The sequence below is a fragment of the Zingiber officinale genome, chromosome 2A, assembly GCF_018446385.1.
Source record: "Zingiber officinale cultivar Zhangliang chromosome 2A, Zo_v1.1, whole genome shotgun sequence".
Classification (NCBI taxonomy): domain Eukaryota; kingdom Viridiplantae; phylum Streptophyta; class Magnoliopsida; order Zingiberales; family Zingiberaceae; genus Zingiber; species Zingiber officinale.
In genome coordinates this window covers 99,631,305-99,650,507 of record NC_055988.1, presented here as the reverse complement: position 1 = coordinate 99,650,507, position 19,203 = coordinate 99,631,305, and the positions used below count along the sequence as shown (strand labels likewise).

The window sequence follows — 19,203 nt, the reverse complement described above, 5'->3', positions numbered from 1 at the left end:
TGAGAAGAAAAGAGAAAAGAGAGTGTGATGGGAGAGATTGAGGAGAAAGAAAGTATGATGATAGAGAAAGTATAATTAGAAAAAAAGAAGGAAGAGAGTGCAATGAAAAAGATTGAGGAGAGAGAAAGTATGATGAGAGAGAAAGTGTAATGAGAAAAAAAAGAAAGAGAGTGTGATAGGAGAGATTAAGGAGAGAGAAAGTGTGATAAAATGATGAGAGAGAAAATATGATGAAAGAAAACAAGGAGAGAGAAGTGATATGAAAGAAAAAATAAATAAATATATTTTGATATTTGATATTAAGGGAGAAAATTTTAGTTCTAGGTCAAGGGTATTTTTGGAATAAGGGAATATTTTGATTGATGAAAATAGGGTAATGGTTCATTGAAGGGGAAGTACATGAGAATGAGTTATTACTCAATTTCAAGGATTCATTCCTTTATTTGTATTTCTATTCCTATAATCCAAACATTAACAATGACAATCAATGATCCCCATTCCCATTTCCCACTCCTATTCCCCTAAACCAAACACCCCCTTATATCGTTCAATATATATATAAGATTAATTAAATGAATAAATTTAAACAACTCATTAAAATAAATAAACAAGCTTAAATAAATATACATTCAGCTTATTAATATTCATGAATAATATTTATAAATAATATTCATGAATAATATTTGTGAATTAAGTTCATTAATAAAATTCTTATTAACATTCTAAATATTTTTTTTTATTATTAAACTCAATAATCAACCAAACAAATTTAAATGTAAAAATTTAAAACAATCAACCAGTTTAAATTAAAAGCTCGATAATATCTAAATAAATTAAACTCAAACTAAACTTGAACCAAACTCAAACTCATGAAAAAAATCAGACTAAGTTTGAATAATCATTTTAATAGCTTAATCATTTTAGATTCACCTCAACTAACTTACCGAATAACTTTAAACATCATAAAATTTAGCTTGACTTATTTACCACTCTAATTGTTCATAGCTATTATTTCATAGGTGTTGACTCAATTTTAATTAAGTTAATATTTTAGACATGAAAAATATATCAAAAATGATATTTTATGAATTAGGCTTTGGAAGGGTATACGGAAAATGGATAGTCATTCCCAGCTTAACAGAAGGAAAAAAAAAGGATGAAATAAAAAAATAAAGGTAGAACATAAAACGGAAAACATGCATATGCAAAAATTAACAGCGTAGAATACAAATACTTCACCCAAAAAAATTATCAGACCTCAATAAGTTGTCAATTAAAATTGTCACATGTTGGTGAATAAGAACCCAATTAAGGGGGAACTAGGACAGCGATGACTAGTACCAGCGACAAAATAAGTATAAAAACAGACCTCAAATCATCAGAGGAAAGTACAAAAATGAAGAACAAATTTACTGCAGATGGATTTACAATTTACAGACTTGATGAGCTATTGCATAGGTTCCTTTGGTGGCCAATCTTGGAGATTAGCAGCTGCTTCCGCAATGCATACAGTAGCTTTGTTTAAAGATTCCCTGCCAAGGAGTTCAAAACCTGTTACATTTTCCAGAGGATGGAAGAAAGGGATACAGAATTTTGACATTTTCCAAGAACTAGAACTACACAAGTAGCAGAGGTAACAGATGCATTCAGCTCAAACGATAGAAAGGCGAGCAGAACATATTTCTAGTGACTAACTGAAACTCTACAAGATTGGATATTACTGGTAGTTCTCAGTTCATTGTTACATGTTATCATATAAGTTTGCAAAAGGAACTAGTTCCCCTCTCACTTTTGCATTGTAATAGACCACAAGCTTGATCACACATTATGTTTCTCAGTGACATTGACCTCTTACCTTAAATGAAATGGCCCATTTATTTGTAAACCAACTGAAAAATACTCTCGGACATTACTCTTGACCGAGGGTCTCCAGCTAGCTAGGCAGTTGAGATTCAATCTAGCATTGAATAGTTTGAATTACATGCTCATAGATTGCATGCATCATACACGATCCAAATATTTCCAATTCTGAAGGTGAATGTAATTGGTTGTGAAGTTATCTGGATAAGTGAAACAAATTTTAGCGACAAGTTTCTAATTTACTGGCTAACGAGGTATGGGGAGTCACCCTGCATATTCTTGAAATTTCACGTATCCTCAATTTGAACCAATATAAAACGTTGCTAAAAGAGAAAGAACAGGTCATATAAAGAATTAGTTAGTTTAGATCAACGCCAATGGCTCTCTTCCATGCTAGTACCCTCATTCTTACATATTTTAAATGAAGATCAAGACTAGGACCTGAATCAAAAAGATAAAACACCTAAAATATTTTTAAATATCAAAGAATGTTTTAGGTCAAAACCCGAAGGGGATATTTTGTTTCTCAGTAACATAGGGAGTGAAAATGGAGTGCCCATAACAACAAAACTAGTTTTTACTTCATTACATCACTGTATACAAGGGAAATCCTGCTTTGATTTCCCAAAAGTCCTAGTTCCCTTTGATTTCTCTTCCCTGATTGTTATAACTATTATTCAGTTAAATCTTGCGTGATCTGCCAAACAAAAAAGCTTCATGCCACAGCGAAGTGTCCATGACAAGAAGCAGCATGTGAAAAAGCATATGATGAGGCCACACACACAATTTGGATATTGATTTTACATCTTCAACTGCCCAAAATTATTATGGCTTCTATTGCACTCCAATATAGAAAAGCGTGTGAAAAAAATACTAACCTTAACCTTCAAGAAGGCTCCAACAACACCTTCAGGATGACATTTAATATCTTGATTGAGTATTACTCGAAGACACTTCAATCTCTTGAAGCTTCATCCTCCTCGTCTTCAGAATCATAGAAATCACTGACGTCTTCTTCATCATCAGAATCAAGAGAAGCATCTTCATCTTCCATCTGAAATGACGACTCATCGTCGGACTGCATTGTATTTGTGCCAGTAGCAGCTATTTCCTCATTTTCAGAGATTCCCTGTACACGTGAGTTAGAAAATATTAAAAGGGTTCATGCAATCAATCATTCTAGGTGATAGAGTCAAGCTAAAATGACATTGGGTCATTGAGACAATTTTCCCACGTGATCTTAAAGTAAATGACTTCACTTTTTTCATGCTATCTTACAAAATACAAGTTATACTTAATGAACATACACATACTCGAACAAAATCAACTGTGTGCAGATAAGGGATTTCTCTGATTTGATCAAATACATCAACCTACCGGATTTAATTCAGATGTCAGCCTGACAATAGTTCTTAGGTCAAAGTAGGCCTGCCAAGCTGTAAGTTAAGATCAGGTTTCAAGGTAGAGGGGAGCTTCAGGGTGAATTGAGGACATCCTTATCAAGAGGTACATCAAAGACTTGATGCCTTTGTCAACATGGCGGGCCAGTTGCAATGCTACTGAGCTGACAACTTCCTGAAGCAGCTTGCAGTCATAAAGCTATTCTGCTCAACTAGGTGGAAGATAGTGGCTGGTGTGACCCTGGGATGGGGCAGTGTTGCGGATGCCTGAGGCGTGATTTAAGATGGAAGAGGTAAGCTCAAAAGTCAAGTTGAAGTTGCCACCCAAATTTCATGTTACATCAAGGCACCCTCTTAATATATAGACATAATGGACCATCACACTTGTTCAGAACTACTGGGTGTAGAACATCTTAACTCTAACGTGCTTCACAACACCATAGTGACTCAAAGGCATAGGTCTAGCTTTCAATACCATGAATTGAAATGACTCTCATGCCATCCAAAATGACTAATCAATTGAAAATAAAATTTTTTGTAATTTAACTCTAATATATCAAATATAGACAAGTGAGGTGGTCCATTATGTTATGTATGTATATTAAGACAATGTCTCTCTCCCAAATGACTAGTCATTTTAGGATGAAATAGTCTCTACCCTAATTTAACATCTTTTTACTCACTGTGCCCATGACTATGTCTAGTTTGAGCAAGAGAGGACGAAGAGAATTGTGAGAAAGGAGAAGAGGGAGAGACAATGGATCAGAAGTTGATAAATGCTTGGAAGGGGGACTAGAAGGAGAGAACATGAAAATTTTCATTTCTATCCGTTGTCGACCTCTTCTCCACTGTAGTTTGGTGATGGTCCAATGATTTGTCTCCACTGTAGTTTGGTGATGGTCCAATGATTTGCCAAGGTCCTGCAGTGGATTAGTGGTGGTCTAGTAATGTTTAGTTGTCACATTGAACCACCATTATGTGTGACCATGTTGAGGTGAAGACAAGACACTGGTTCAGTGATGAGATATGGTGGCGTACAGTTGTGATGACCACAGCTGACAATACTGACGACTGATGATGGTCGCGATGGCTGCCAACGAGTGATAACCAGTGGTGATCATTGATGATTCGATAGTGGTCCAACATTTAGTGGTGAGTAGTGGTTAGTGATGAAGAAAGGGCATCAGATATTTTATAATTTTCATTTGTCTCACCCAATCTATCCATATTTAAATAAATCAATTTTAAAAGGAGCAAGAGAGACAGCGATCCTCATTGGTTCATCTCTCTCTGTAACTTCATCCAAGTAGATATCCTTTCCCTCTTCATCCCCTCCATTTTGGCCCCCTTCCCTCCAAGTGTTCCCAATAATCCGAAGTGAGAATTGAACAGTTGTGCCCCCTTTCCCCTCATATATCCTTGCAAAAAAGAAATAATATACTGGGAAGTTGAACATATAGCGCAAAAACAATCACTCAAAGCTAATTTTTAGGACCATGGATGATGAGACATGTCTATGGATTTGATTCAGGCTTTGCATCAGTTTGCTTTAACATAGAACAAAGAATTTCATCCAACAATAGCACTAAAATAGTTCTAACCATTGTGCACAAGATCCTGAACTTTGAACTATATCCATATATGATATGAAAGCATGTTCTTGATTATTAGCTAAAGGGGGAAAAAAACAAGCATTACTGAATGGACTATTCATAAATGGTGAATTGTTCTCCAGGGGAAAAGAAAAATTGTATTCCCAAAAGGTTATACTGACATTGGCACATACCAGTTCCTCCTTCATTACTTCTATGTTTTTCTCAAGCTCGACTATATGTTGGCTAAGGGCCTGCATTAAATATAGAGAGAGAAAAAACAGCAATTAAATTCAAGACATCATCTAATAAAAGAGTTAGGGATAAAATTGTGAGATAGAGGACTTTCTTTTGCAATCATAATATAAAAGTAATTTGAACATACCTCATGGCGTTGTATTGCTATTGCACGCTTCAATGCTTTTGCCTTTGTTAAAAGATTTCTAGGGCGCAAGCTAATAGGTCGTTGATAATTCTTCCCACGATAATAAATAAGTGCATAACCTTTGGGGACAGGCTCAATTGCAACTAAAATACCACCACTCTCGTATTCGAGGAGTCTTGCTGTGCTCTCAACAAAAGCTAAGGTTTTCTGCTTAGAAATTAGCTTAACCAATTCCCTATGCTTCCAATGCAAGTGCATATTCTCGATCACACCATCAAAAACACCACGGATTCCTATGTTTGGACAAACAATCAATCTAAAAATTGGAAGCGGTGATTCGGCAAAAATAACCAAAAGACAGAAACTGACCAAGTGGCAAGTATGCCTTCATTCGCAAACCGATTCTGCGAAACACAGATCTTTCTTCATCAGTGATTGTTTCCTGGTCCTCACATGGATTGACAGGAACCATTGATGCTTCAATCTTAGTAAGCAATTGCTCAGCTCTTGCCTTCTTTGCTTGAGCCTGCCCATAGGGAAATAAAAATTATCTATGATTAACATTAAAGCATTGCTTGAAAAGGAAAAAAAAATCAATCACACACAATGGAGATTTTTTTTTTAATTTAGATCAGATATCTTCTATATATAAACATATGAGAATACACTGAGAATTTACAACCAGCAGCAGCTAGTTCATAGACGCATCCTGGATATTTCATATGCATATTATCTACTCTCTAGAAGGGGAGCCTTGGCGCAACAGTAAAGTTGTTGCTTTGTGATCAAAAGGTCACGGGTTCGAATCCTGGAAACAACCTCTTGCAAAAAAGCAGGGTAACGCTGCGTACAATGAATCATTCCCCGGGACCCCGCATAGCGGGAGCTTCATGCACCAGGCTGCCCTTTCTTATATTATCTACCTTCTAACACTTAGGAGCATCTGTATGAGCATCTGTATGGCTATAACAGAACATTAGTTATTCATTCTAAATGCAAACATCAAGAACACTCTTAAACAACCAAAATATAACTAAAAGCCTACAAGTTCAGGATGTACAGCCTTAAAAGGGTTCCTTAAAATCTGACTAACATGCAAAGGGGGCAAATCTCTAAAAATTTTGTAGAGATTTACTATAACAAAGTAATATGTAAGTAAATTCAAGATACATGACATTTCAAATTTCATAAAAGCCGAAGCACAGCTTGCCAGAGAAGAAGGAAACTTACAATGGATAGTTTATGTTCAACCCTTTTAAAAAGCTTGGTTGTTTTATATCTTGAAGCTTCTTCTTTCATTGCATCACGCTCTTCAGTGGATATTTGTCTTCCCCACCGTGCTTGAGCCTCGAGAAACTCAGCTAAAGTACCAACAGGTGCATCCCCCTCAGGTGCGTTTACACTAGGTTCTCCAATCGTTCTTTTCCGCAGTTGCTCCTCTGCATCTTGGATTTCCTTTGTCAGTTCCTCCCTTTCAGCCAAAGCAGTGGCTACAGAAGCCGGAATAAAATCCTTCCCACGATAAATAACAATGTAATACTTGTTTCGAAGAAGCAAGGTTCCTCCAATCAAAGCCTTTAAAGTCAAGCAACCACTTAAATCTTTAAGTCATTATGTTAAAAAAATGTCAATTTGTGCAATCATAAATAGAATTTTGCATAAAATACTACTAGTGCAAACTGCAAAACCACATCCTTTTTTAAAAGAAATGTAGTAAATAACTTGTTAAGAATACATAAAGATGCAAAACATTTGAAAACACAAATCCACTATTGTTTCATTGTCACAGGTATATGTAAACAAGCATCCTCCATATCTAGGATGTATAATCAGCATGCAGAAGGTTAGCTCCGAAAATATATATATATATATATATATATATATATTCCAACATGTAAGATAAGGTAGTCAAATATAAGGAAAACTAGAGAGATCATAAATAAATAAATAAAATAAAAAACAGATGAGTGCCAAACAAGACTAAATTGATAGTTGAAAATGTTTCTAGCTATTTAAAAAGGTAAAAAAGGATGTGGGCCAAGGGCAAATATCTGGAACTGCTACAATTGGCAAATGAGTGTGTATGGCAATTCCATTACACAGTTGGATTCTTAGAAGTATGAGAAAAGGAAATGGACCAACTGTAATGACACTTTGATTAAAAAAATAAAAAAAGTTTCAGCATTCAATCTCCAATAAGAAAACTCATATACTGATACTAATTGCTTAAGCGGAATGGGGCCTTTAATGCAGTAAAAAAAACTGAGGAAGAAAAGTTCAAATATGCTGGAAGACAAACCTTGAACCAAGTTCAAAATGAAACCAATCCCAAATAAAAAAGAACCATTTGAAGATGACAAGTGGTATCTATCATAACCAAGCTAGAGCAATCATAGTTCACATCAAACACAAAGCTACTTTCCTCTTCAAAAATAAATATTTTCCCTCATTATCAAGATTTGAATCCATAAAGATGCAGGATAGATAGAAACCTAGAGAAGAAAAAAATAGTTACAGAAGAAACTAAAAAATTATACGAACCTTCAGCTCTTCAGCCATTAGTTTATTGTTGGTATTTTGAACTCCCCTTTTCACTGCAATTTTCACAACTAAACTTTTTTCCCAAATCTTCAGAATAGCATCTGCCAAACCATGATGGTGTCTGTTTCTCCCTTCACCATAACAATTTGAGGTGATAACATTAGCATGAAAGAAGCAATAAAGAAACAGAATTGAGAAAAAAAAACATTTTGACCAAGCATACCAAGGGCGAAATGACAAGGAAGTCTCTTCGCTAGCTTTCTCAAGTTGGTCATCTCTGAATTGGTAAGGCGTGCTCGCATACCAGAAGGCAGAAGTCTAAAAGGTGTTCTAAAACCAGGAATATTTTGAGGTAATAAATCAGCATCTACAGGTAAAATCCCAGTTCCCCACCAATCAACAAACCGAGGACCTAACCCATCAAGCAAGTGGTTAAACTCCACTTCCTCTTCTGCCAGATTTTTTTCATGCTTAAGGTTTAAATCAAATGAACTTGAAGTTACAGGTTTTGAGGTTACAGAATGATCAACATTCTCGACCAATGTGGTGGTTTCTGAAACATCTGGAATAAATAATGACTCAGTTTCATTTGATACTAATGTCTGATTGTTTTGCACATCTGGCAATTGAGTTCTAGAAGGACGTTTATAGTTGCTACCCCGATAGACCACCATAACACTACCAGATCTCCAAATAACCAATCCTCCAGTCCTACTCTGTCCACAAGCATAACCTTTATGAATACATCAGCACGAGAAAACATGTAGTGTAACTATCATAGAATTGTGAACAACAAGATTGCACATCCAATATTTGTCTACAAAATTACAGAAGACCACGATAATAGTTTCAAAATGGTGAATGATTTATAGTAAATGTTAAAATCATCTGCCGAAAACAATCCTAATACTGCCACTTTTGATTTCTATTCTAGCTTCATACATTAGAAAATTGCTTCATATGATAGAAATTTGCCCTCAACAATCTCAGAACCAGGATCTGAATCTGCAGTTGCTTCAGCAGAAAATAAACACAATCACTGTGACTGATTGTTTGAGTTGCTGATTTCACCTTGTGTGGCTGCATAACCCATTAAAGCATTGGGGACAACCCAGCAAAGGTCTATCAGGTGGTTCAAACCAACAGTCGTGCAGGCACACACAAGCAGCATGCGCACAACCCTGTGTGAGAGGGCAGCCTAACTGCAGCCCATCACCTCAAGGAAGGTATGTGGGTCCGGCCTACTACATCAGTTCTGCATCTATTAAAATTTTCTAACCTTAGTTTAATTCCCTTGCATAGTGATTCGTGCACTCACCATTGGTTGAGATGGTGCCTCAAGATACATACAGCTATCAGCATTGGTTGAGATAGTTGCAAAGTTTTATTTATTTTTCATTATTGTTGAGCAAGGAGTCTAGGGAGGTTGATAGATTTTTCTACATGATGCAAGCAGTGGTTGTTTAAGTTTTCTCTATACTTTAGCTCTCAATTGATATAAATTAGAATTCTCTTCTTGGACAATAGGCTTAAGTACATCCTTGTTATATTGCTTTTGTGTTTCTCTTGTATTCGTTTATCATCCTATTATGCTGGAGAAGATTGTCTAACATAATGTGCTCAGTGTATTGCTTTTAGAATGAAGAGAAAGATTCCACTATGTGAATTCATGCTAGGTGACTTCCAAATTCTATGTGAACTAGTCTTGATCCGTTGTGGGCAGTTCAAGATGGTAGATCAGAGCATCTACCTTATTGGGCATTGATCTTACAGTGATTTCTTGAAAGCGTCAACAGATGATGACACAACCTCAACCATTTTGTTTAAATAGATTTCCAACACACAGGAGAGTAGGCGATATAAATTGAACTTGTATCTGAGTATGCATTTGCATTCCTATACTCATATTAACTACATTGTCTAGAAAGATTATCCTAGTGCTTCAAGATGTACAAGAGAAAAAAGGAATAACTGAGATCAACAAGTAGGAGATGACTAGAATAATACCAACCTCAACAAGCTCATGAGCTGTCTTCATATCATGGACCAAATCCTCGTGAAACTTTAACCGAACTATCTCCGACTTCCTCCATGCATCATGAATCTTCTCAGTAATGGCCTGCGTGACACCAGCTTTCGGCACAGTGATTCTTTCTCTCAGCATGATTCCCAGCCGCCTGAGCCTCCGCAGCTCAGAATCCTCTATGGTGAGCTCTGCTAAAGTTGGCGCCCTCAGTCTCTTTCGTTTTTCTCCCTTCGTAACCTCTTCCTCCACAAACCCTCTGTCGTCTTCCCTCTCCCACGGCAGAAGAATTCGATCCACCATTTGGCACGTGTGCGGACGGCTCCAGGTGCGCTCTAGAAGCTCACCCAACCTCTCTTTTCCGCTCAAAGGCGTCTCTTTGCTGTCTCCGTCCACGCCCTCTACTTCCTCGCAACTGAGTTCGAGGTTACGCAGCCGATACACGATCCTCTCAATGGAGCCGCCTCGGCCAACGTCGGGCTCTTTCGGCTTCCTCTTTGCAGGAGCCTGGGATGTAGACGACTCAGGAGGATCCCACTGCTGCAACCAGGGAGCGGAGCGGAAAGGGGGATTCGTGCTACCACTGGGTAGCCTGCCATCCTCGTCGTTGTCTTCCCACGGTAGCCTTGGGTTTCCGGAGGAGCTCCGTGCATCGGAATCACCGCCCCCGCGCTCAGCGAGGCGGACGGAGGACGACGAAGCTGCGGAGAAGCGGAAGCGGTGGAATCGGCAGCGGGGAAGCCAGAGGGAGAGAGAGAGCGGGCGGGAGCAAAGAGGGAAGGAGCTGTGTGAAGGGAGCTCCGCGATGTGGGCGCTGGGAAGGAGAGCCATTCGCTCCTCCTCGGTGAAGACAAGCTGTTTGATAATTTGCTCGAGAGGAGCGACGGGATAAGGGAGATGGCGATATTATGCTCCGCTATTAACTTTATAACGTAACGTAATCAACAAAAAAACGTAACGATAACGTGACGTCTTTACATATCGTCTCGGAGCTTGCCAAACAAAACGCCGATCCGCGTTTGCTTCCGCGAAGTGGTTCTTCGCCGGACCAGGCCGCCGGAACCCTAACCCTACCTGTTCTTCGTGCCGGTTCCAAGGTAACGCTTTCGGCCTTCTGGCTCAGCTTCGGAGAGAGAATATGATTCGCTCGATTCCTCCTCATTGCGTATTTTGGATCCAAGATCATTCTGTTGTCGGAAAAAGCTCTCTGTGTGCTTCCTCCGCCAGCCATCTAGATGGAGTTCATCGCTTCCATGCAATGGCTCCTTCCCCATTTCGTTTCCATGTTATGGGCGATATGCATGCTCGGATACTTCGCCGTCTTCCGCTCTGGATCTCGTTGTTTCCCACTCCCTTGCCACGCTCTCCGTATTCGTCACCTGCCGGTGCACTCGCGCTACTGGTCCTCCTTGTGCTCGCCGAGGCCACCACCGCTTGTCAGAAAGTATGGGCGTTCCCCTAAATGAGGAAAGAGAGTCGCTTGTCATTGTGGTTGTGATCGCTGGTTGGAGCTCTTCAGAGAGACGAGTGCAGAGAAAGAAGATTGATTGAGGCAAGTAACTATGAACATATATCGTTCTGTAAATTAAGAACAAACATTCAAAATAGCAGAAATTCTTGCTGTTAATTTCTCGACTAACACAAATCCCTGTTGTTTGGTGAAGTTTCTTATTCAAATAGTCTGTGTTTGGTGAAATTTCTCCTACCTCAACAAAGATTTTTATGATATTTAAGCGTAGAGACGCTGTGGATGGACTGTGGACGGTAGACTGGCCACCACACAATCTAAAGCGATGACAAGCGAAGACGACAGCGAATTTCCACATCAGAAATGGCAAATCAGCACGTAGCCAATGGCAGAACTCCTCTTATCCGATCTTCTTATCCTCCGCTGTCAATATACCTCCATCCAACCCGATGGCACTCAGCCAACAGAGGGGGAAATGGCAGCATCTCTGCAAGCCGCCGCCACGCTGATGCAACCGTCCAAGGTCGGCGCTGCCGGCCGAAGCATCGCAGGCCAGCCGGTGAGGTATTCTTCCCACCTGTCTAAGGCGTTTGGGTTCGAGCCGGCCGCCGCCAGGGTCTCCTGTTCTTTACATTCCGACCTCCGAGACTTGGCGCAGAAGGGCACTGACGCCGTCAAGCTCGCCGGCTTCGCACTGGCCGCCTCCGCCCTCGTCGTCTCCGTACGTGCGCAAAAAAAAAAAAAAGGATCGGTTTTCTGTTAATTGATGGCTAGTTTGTTGATCGATGCCCGCGGGGGTGATTGACAGGGAGCGAGCGCAGAGGGCGTGCCGAAGAGGCTGACGTACGACGAGATCCAGAGCAAGACGTACATGGAGGTGAAGGGGACGGGGACGGCGAACCAGTGCCCGAGTATCGACGGCGGCGTGGACTCCTTCGCCTTCAAGCCCGGGAAGTACAACGCCAAGAAGTTGTGCCTGGAGCCGACGTCGTTCACTGTGAAGGCGGAGGGAGTGTCGAAGAACGCGCCGCCGGAGTTCCAGAAGACGAAGCTGATGACCCGGCTGACGTACACGCTGGACGAGATCGAGGGGCCCTTTGAGGTGGGCTCCGACGGCAGCATCAAGTTCGAGGAGAAGGACGGGATCGACTACGCGGCGGTGACGGTCCAGCTGCCCGGCGGCGAGCGCGTGCCGTTCCTGTTCACCGTCAAGCAGCTGGTGGCGACGGGCAAACCGGATAGCTTCAGCGGGAAGTTCCTGGTGCCCTCCTACCGAGGCTCCTCCTTCCTGGACCCAAAGGGCAGGGGAGGCTCCACCGGGTACGACAACGCCGTGGCGCTGCCCGCCGGCGGCAGGGGAGACGAGGAGGAGCTGAGCAAGGAGAACATCAAGAACGTCTCCTCCTCCACGGGCACCATCACGCTCAGCGTCACCAAGAGCAAGCCCGAGACCGGCGAAGTCATCGGCGTCTTCGAGAGCCTGCAGCCGTCCGACACCGATCTGGGTGCCAAGACTCCTAAAGATGTGAAGATCCAGGGAATCTGGTACGCCCAGCTGGAGTAGTAGAACAAACCTATCGATCGTAATCAGAAATCGCCTTCTCGCCGCACCCTCTTGTTCTTAGCCTCAACTGTACCTTTTTGAAAGAACTGGACGTAATATATTTTATTTATCTTTAATATCAAGAACAGCTACCTCAGACAATCCTATCAACACACACGAAGACTACTAACAAACAATTGGAGTCTTAAAAAGCTTTCTAAACAAATTGAGGGAAAATTCCCGGTTTAGTCCCAAATCATTTGGTTGTTTCCCGGTTCAGTCCCTGATCTTATTTGTGACCTGATTTAGTCCCATTTCTTTTTTATTTTTTACCCATTTGATCTTTCCGTCAACTAATAGTTAAAGCCCAGACTAAAAACCCTAATGCCTCTTTAGAGAAATTGATCCTCCTCCTCAAATCGTCATCTTCGGCGCTGCCTCTTACCATCCAAGATCTGCTCACGCCTCCATTCAATTCATCATCTCAATCTAGCAATCCTCCTCCACACTCCTCCACAAGCCCAAGGTAAGACTTTTATTCTCTACTCGTTTGTTTTCAATTTGATTTTTCAATCTTTAGGATTTATATTCATGAGAAACTTGAAAATTTCACGAGAATGAGAATTGGAAAAACTGAAAGCAGCAAATGAGTGACTTTTATGTTTATGTTAGTTTTTTTGTTTGTTTATTTATTTATTTTTTTATGAATGACTTTTCAATATCTCATTCTTCAATATCTCAATCCAGCAAATGAGTTATTTATTTATTTTTATGCTAGCAATGATATAGACTCTATGAAAGGAAAAATGGTTGTCTGTGAGGATGAAAGTGAAGCGGATATTTGTGCAGACAGTGATGGTTTAAACAGTCTTCATGATTCTGATGAGGATGAAGTTACAAATTATCCATTGTTTGATCCAAAGAAGGATTTTGAAAACCTAGAGTTGAAGCTTGGTTTAGTTTTTAACTCAAAAAAAGAAGCAAAATTCACAATTGAAAGTCATTGCATTAGACAAGGAAGACCTGTGAAGTTTGTAAAAAATGATAATATCCAGCTTTGGGCTAAGTGCAATGATGATAATTGCTGTTGGATGATCCATGTTGCGAAGATGACTAATGATAACTGTTGGCAAGTAAGAAATTTTGATGGATGTCACAGTCATTGTGTTCGGGATTTTAAAAACAAGTGTGTCAACTCAACATGGTTGGGAAAAACTTTTGCTAAAAAATTCAGCACAAATCCTAAATTGGGACACTTGGAGTTTAGGGAAGAGATTTCTACCATCCTGCAATCAGATTTTTCGAGGAAGACTGCCTACATGGCTAAGAGAAAGGCGCTGAAATTGGTGCAAGGTTCTGTCGAGGAGCAATTTCAGCAAATAAGGAAGTATTGTGTTGAATTGAAAAGATCTGACGTTGGGGCTACTATAGTTTTGAAGTTGACGGAGGATGATGAAGGTCCAAGGTTTCAGAGATTATATGTTTGTTTTTCAGCGTGTAAGCAAGGATTTAAGAATGCTTGTCGGCGTATCATTGGTGTTGATGGATGCTTCTTAAAGGTAGAACATGGTGGGCAATTGTTATCGGCCGTGGGGCTAGATCCAAATAATAATATATTTCCAATATGTTACGCAATGGTTGAGCGTGAAACAAAAGATAGTTGGACATGGTTTCTTCGCCTCTTAGATGAAGACATTGGTATTAGCAATGATCCACATACCTGGGCATTTATGTCAGATAAGCAAAAAGGTTTGATTCCTGCACTTGAATCATTGTTTCCTGATGTTGAACATAGATTTTGTGTGAGACATTTAGAGAGCAATATGAAACGTGATGGATTCAAGAGTGTAGCGATTAAGATCGCCTTTTGGGCTGCGGCAAAGGCAACAAGAATTGAAGAGTTTCAAGTGCACATGGCTGAGTTAAAAGACATTGATGCAAAAGCATATGGATGGTTGGTGAACAAACCTGAAAGCCAGTGGTGTAAGGCATATTTCAGCACCACTTCTAAATCAGACATCTTGTTGAACAACATGTGCGAAAGTTTTAACAGCTTTATATTAGATGCTAGGGAGAAGCCAATAATTGAGATGTTTGAGATAATACGAAATCTTTTGATGGGCAGATTTCAAAAAAATAGAGAGAGGGCTGAGAAATGGAAAGGTCGAATTTGTTCAAAGATCAGAGATGTGCTAGAAAAGATCTATGTGGAGGCTATTAGGTATTCCCCCATGAAATCAGATGAAATGCACTACCAGATAACAAGGTCAGATGATAGACGTGATCAACATTCGGTTGATCTGTTGAGTAGGTCTTGTAGTTGTAGGAAATATGATTTGACAGGCATTCCTTGCAAGCACGTTGTATGCGCCATTTGGTGCAAAAAAGATGATCCAGAGGCATATGTCCATCCTTATTACTTGGTAGAGACATATAAAAGATGTTATGCAGCACGAATAATGCCTATCAATGGACCAGACTTGTGGCCTCAATGTGATTTGACGCCCCCACTACCCCCAGTATACAAAGAAAAAGTTGGACGACCTGCAAAATTGCGAAGAAGGGAACCAGATGAACCACCCCCTTCTGAAAATAAGTTGAGAGGTGTAAAAAAATTTACAAAATGCAAATTATGCGGTGGATCAGGACACAACAAAAGGACTTGTAACCGGACTGAAAATGTCCAACACCAAGAAGCTGTACAACAAGAGCCCATGACACAACAAAGTGCTATTTTACCAAATAATAATTTGGATCCAACTAGAAAAGAAAAACTACAGGTACCAAAAATGAAAACTTATTTTATTGTATTTTTATTTTGCCTTCTTTAAGAAATCTTTGGTTCTGTGTACTTATATGTAGGTGAAAAGAGCACGGCAAGTTGGAGTTAATATTGAAGGGAATTCAGGTTCAATATCTTTGATAAATGTAAGTTTTTAAAAAATTTTAATTTAATGTTACTCATACTAGTCCAATGTATTCTCAAATGATATGGTTGATGAATATAATTGTTTTGTTTATATTGTTATAGGTTAACCAATCATTGAATATTCATACACCTGCTTTTTTTAAAGACAGTGTCAGCTTTACAACAGTCTCACGATTGCAAGCTTCTGCTGGTGTTCGAGGTAGAGTTGAACAGTCATCGTCTTTGCCAGCAAATCCCATGGTCAAGTCTAATTCTTCTCAGGAATCTTTTAAGAAGAAGTGATTTTGTTGGAAGTGATATTCCATCAAGAAGATGTGATTTTGTTATGTATCCAGTTTCAATTTTCATATTAGTTTATGTTAGTTTTTTTGGAGGTTTCAGTGGAATTGTGCCTACTTGGAAAAACAAGTGTGAGAACTAAGCTTGATGTGTTTTGTGGGAGGATTAAAATTCGATACTTCATGTATTTTCTTCATCAGCATATTTATTTTCTTCATCAGCAAACTAAGCTTGATGTGCTTTTTTTTTTGGATTGATTCGATTGTTCCGTTAATTTTAACTATTAGTTGACGGAAAGATCAAATGGGTAAAAAATAAAAAAGAAATGGGACTAAATCGGGTCACAAATAAGATCAGGGACTGAACCAGGAAACAATCAAATGATTTGGGACTAAACCGGGAATTTTCCCACAAATTGATGAAAATGTTATAGAACTAAAGACTTCAATCGGCAGCACCTCAATCTCCAGTATGGAGAGTCGAAGCAACAAATACACTTCAATGGAGACAGGGTCGCCGGCCGATTTGGAAGGCGGAGGCAAATGTGTCAGCGACCACCACCGGATTGAAGCCAGCCCACCCACACTGGTAGTGGAGGTAAAGGGGGTTGCCGTTGGCGGCCTGCGCGCAGACAAGGCGAGGGATGCGGTCGACGAGCTCGAGCTCACGGCACATCTAGAAGCTTGTAGAAGGCGTAGATGTTGCCCAGGTGGCCACCGGGGACGATGACCCAGTCGAACTGCTGGAGGATTTCGATGGCGGCCGTCTTCTGGCCCTCGAGGCGCAGGGAATTAAGGGAGTTGACGAGGTAGATGGGGAGCGCTGCGGTGACCTCACGGATGAGCCGCATTCAACCATCGAAGTCCGTGTCGATGGAGATGACGGTGGCGCCGTTGGCGATGGGCTAAACGAGCTGAGAGAGGGAAATGCGGTCAGCTGGTAGGAGGACAATGGAAGGATGCCGGCGGCAGCGCAGTAGGAAGATAGGGCTGCGGAGGTGTCCCCCGTTGAGGCGCACCCGACGCCGGCGATGGGGCGGCTGAGAGGGGACCAGCGGAGGCGATTGCTTCACCCAGAGGTCGGGCATGCCTCCGAGGTGGTCGCGACCAAGGTGATCCGCCCAGAAGAGATTAGAGTTACCCTCGAAGAGGGAGACAATGTGGTCGGGATCGATCTGGGGGAGGACGAACTCCTTCTTCGACCATACGCCAGAACCGTACGGCCAGAAAGTGCCACTGACACGGGAATCAAAAGGGCACGCCAATAGGAGCCCGGAAAGCGCTTCAAGGCGGCCAGGTCGTGGCGGACGTCGGGCAGACCGCCGGAACGGCTGCGGTAAACCACCTCGTCGAGCGAGTAGGTCTCCGGGGTGTCATCCGGAGAGTTGAAGGGCACGCACCAGGCCGAGAAGCCAGGCGGCATCTTCGCCTCGTAGCGTCGGCACACCTCGTCGCGGATGTTCTCCTCCTCAGGTCGTCGAGTCTTCAGCGGCTGCTGTTGGCTGCTTCCGCTGGACGCTTCCGCGGCGGAATATGAGATCGGAGATCTCAGTTGAGGCCACAGGAAGGGATTGCTGCGGCTCCAGAGGCGGTGCTCGATAGAATTGAAGGGCTCGATTCTCCTACTTTTGTTGATTTCGCAAAGGGGAGGGCGGCGGCGGGTGGAGGAGGAGAAAGGTAGATGGCCGAAAACGGAAGAAACCATGGACGCGATCGGGAGAGAGAGCGCGGTGGCGGCGGGTTGAGGGAAGTTTCTTTTTTTTGCCCCTTTTCTGTTAATCATAAATAGTTTATGATTTCGGCGCTTTTAAATTATTTATTTATTTTGACAAGTATGCTAAAAAAAAAATCTTGAAAATTTAATTTAGTCTTTCGACCATTTTTAAAAGGGCACATCCAATTATGCAAACAAAAAGTCTTGAAAATTTAATTTAGTTTTTCGACCATTTTAAAAAGGCACACCTAAATTTTAGAATTACCCAAAATGCATATCTCTTTCTCATTTTCAATATCAAAGTTGATATATATATATATATATATATATATAGACTTTTTTTTCGCTCTCTTCAGTTTTTTACTATCTGCTTTGCCTGTTCTCGCCTACTTATCAATTAAATTAACTACAATATACCTAAAGTCGTACATGGTATAATATATTTATCAAAAGGCACATTATCATTTTATATATATCAAAAAGTATAGGTAAGTGATGTGTAATATCTAATATAATTCTCCCGTCAATCTCCTCTGTTCAGTAATCAAGTATCGAGGCATCCGAACCACTTTTTGAATAACTTTGATTTTAAAAAAATAACTTCGATCATTTGTCTACCTCCCTCCTTCGTAACATATAAGTGCAGATCCAATTCTGTGGAGAAATCTTCCCTCTTGTGAAACCCTAGTTTAGTGACCTCGAGTGTTTCTCAAGCGGCATCAAGCATTTCGGTGCCAAAAACCAAGACTGATCACGAGGAGCCAGTGAAGGGTTCTAGGGTTTACGTCAATCATCTCGTCTCATAATGACCCAAAGAAGTCGATCGGGTGTATCATCATCCTCTCAACATCAATTAACTATAAAGGTATCATTTTACAAACTCTGTGATTTTGAGAATCTCAACTATTATGATTAAAATGTTTTAATTTTTATAAAGTGTAGGGTTCAGTTGACGTTGGACAGAAACTGCATTGGAACAGTGCCCTATGTCACTTTAAAAGTTTTTTTTGAAGCATCCATGAAGAAAGGAATGCATCAAGGGTCTGTTATTTTACATGACCGACACATAGCGCTGATTAAACAGTCACCCTTTAGTATTTTTTTGGACATACAAGATATGCAGCACATCCGTGGGATTTTGGTCAATATATTTCAAAATTAGGATTCAAGTAGTCAAACCTTTAGATTCTCAGGTACAATATATAATTTTGTATTTTAATCACAAAGTAGTTGTATGGTAAAATTAAATCTTTGGCTAAACGTGGGCCTGATACGATATCACATCAGAGTCATAGTGGGCCTGATACGATGCTATATTAGTGTTGGGACCAAATATGTAGCTAGAGGGGGGGGGGGTGTGAATAGCTCGGCGCGATCTCGTGCTCGTCGTTGCTTGTTTCTTCAAAGATGTGCAGCGAAAATTACAAAGAAACACACACACAACGCTAACTCTATGATTTACTTGGTATC

General features: G+C 40.6%; 3 protein-coding genes and 1 pseudogene across 4 annotated transcripts; 2 read left to right on the top strand and 2 right to left on the bottom strand.

Annotated features, from left to right (window-relative positions):
- Positions 1-1,234: 1,234 nt before the first annotated feature.
- On the bottom strand, positions 1,235-10,718 carry LOC122041695 (CRM-domain containing factor CFM3, chloroplastic/mitochondrial-like). Of its 2 annotated transcripts, none has more exons than XM_042601470.1 (9): positions 9,790-10,718; positions 8,002-8,494; positions 7,779-7,909; positions 6,468-6,812; positions 5,607-5,763; positions 5,238-5,530; positions 5,035-5,106; positions 2,739-2,989; positions 1,235-1,532 (listed from the first exon to the last, which is right to left on the bottom strand). In XM_042601470.1, exons 1-8 carry the CDS (start codon positions 10,630-10,632, stop codon positions 2,816-2,818), a joined length of 2,508 nt encoding a protein of 835 aa, XP_042457404.1. In that variant the 5' UTR covers positions 10,633-10,718; the 3' UTR covers positions 1,235-1,532; positions 2,739-2,815. The 2 variants fall into 2 exon arrangements, with proteins under 2 accessions (XP_042457404.1, XP_042457405.1); XM_042601471.1 differs by having other exon boundaries at positions 5,047-5,106; positions 9,790-10,715.
- Positions 10,719-11,514: 796 nt separating this feature from the next.
- On the top strand, positions 11,515-12,949 carry LOC122041698 (oxygen-evolving enhancer protein 1, chloroplastic). Its single transcript, XM_042601473.1, has 2 exons — positions 11,515-11,990; positions 12,078-12,949. Exons 1-2 carry the CDS (start codon positions 11,655-11,657, stop codon positions 12,831-12,833), a joined length of 1,092 nt encoding a protein of 363 aa, XP_042457407.1. The 5' UTR covers positions 11,515-11,654; the 3' UTR covers positions 12,834-12,949.
- A 147-nt stretch (positions 12,950-13,096) lies between these two features.
- On the top strand, positions 13,097-16,213 carry LOC122041696. Its single transcript, XM_042601472.1, has 3 exons — positions 13,097-15,592; positions 15,675-15,740; positions 15,844-16,213. The coding sequence occupies exons 1-3, from the start codon at positions 13,520-13,522 to the stop codon at positions 16,021-16,023; spliced, it is 2,319 nt and encodes a 772-aa protein (XP_042457406.1). The 5' UTR covers positions 13,097-13,519; the 3' UTR covers positions 16,024-16,213.
- Positions 16,214-16,305: 92 nt separating this feature from the next.
- Positions 16,306-17,764, bottom strand: LOC122039833 (annotated as a pseudogene).
- Between the last annotated feature and the right edge of the window lie 1,439 nt (positions 17,765-19,203).

Coding starts and splice junctions, on each gene's coding strand:
- LOC122041695 (XM_042601470.1), bottom strand. CDS start 10,632: ATGGCTCTCCTTCCCAGCGCCCACATCGCGGAGCTCCCTTCACACAGC. Junction 7,910..8,001: donor TCCTTGTCATTTCGCCCTTG/GTATGCTTGGTC, acceptor GTTATGGTGAAG/GGAGAAACAGACACCATCAT. Junction 2,990..5,034: donor AGGAACTGGTATGTGCCAAT/GTCAGTATAACC, acceptor TCACGTGTACAG/GGAATCTCTGAAAATGAGGA.
- LOC122041698 (XM_042601473.1), top strand. CDS start 11,655: ATGGCAGAACTCCTCTTATCCGATCTTCTTATCCTCCGCTGTCAATAT. Junction 11,991..12,077: donor CCTCCGCCCTCGTCGTCTCC/GTACGTGCGCAA, acceptor GGTGATTGACAG/GGAGCGAGCGCAGAGGGCGT.
- LOC122041696 (XM_042601472.1), top strand. CDS start 13,520: ATGACTTTTCAATATCTCATTCTTCAATATCTCAATCCAGCAAATGAG. Junction 15,593..15,674: donor CTAGAAAAGAAAAACTACAG/GTACCAAAAATG, acceptor ACTTATATGTAG/GTGAAAAGAGCACGGCAAGT. Junction 15,741..15,843: donor GTTCAATATCTTTGATAAAT/GTAAGTTTTTAA, acceptor ATATTGTTATAG/GTTAACCAATCATTGAATAT.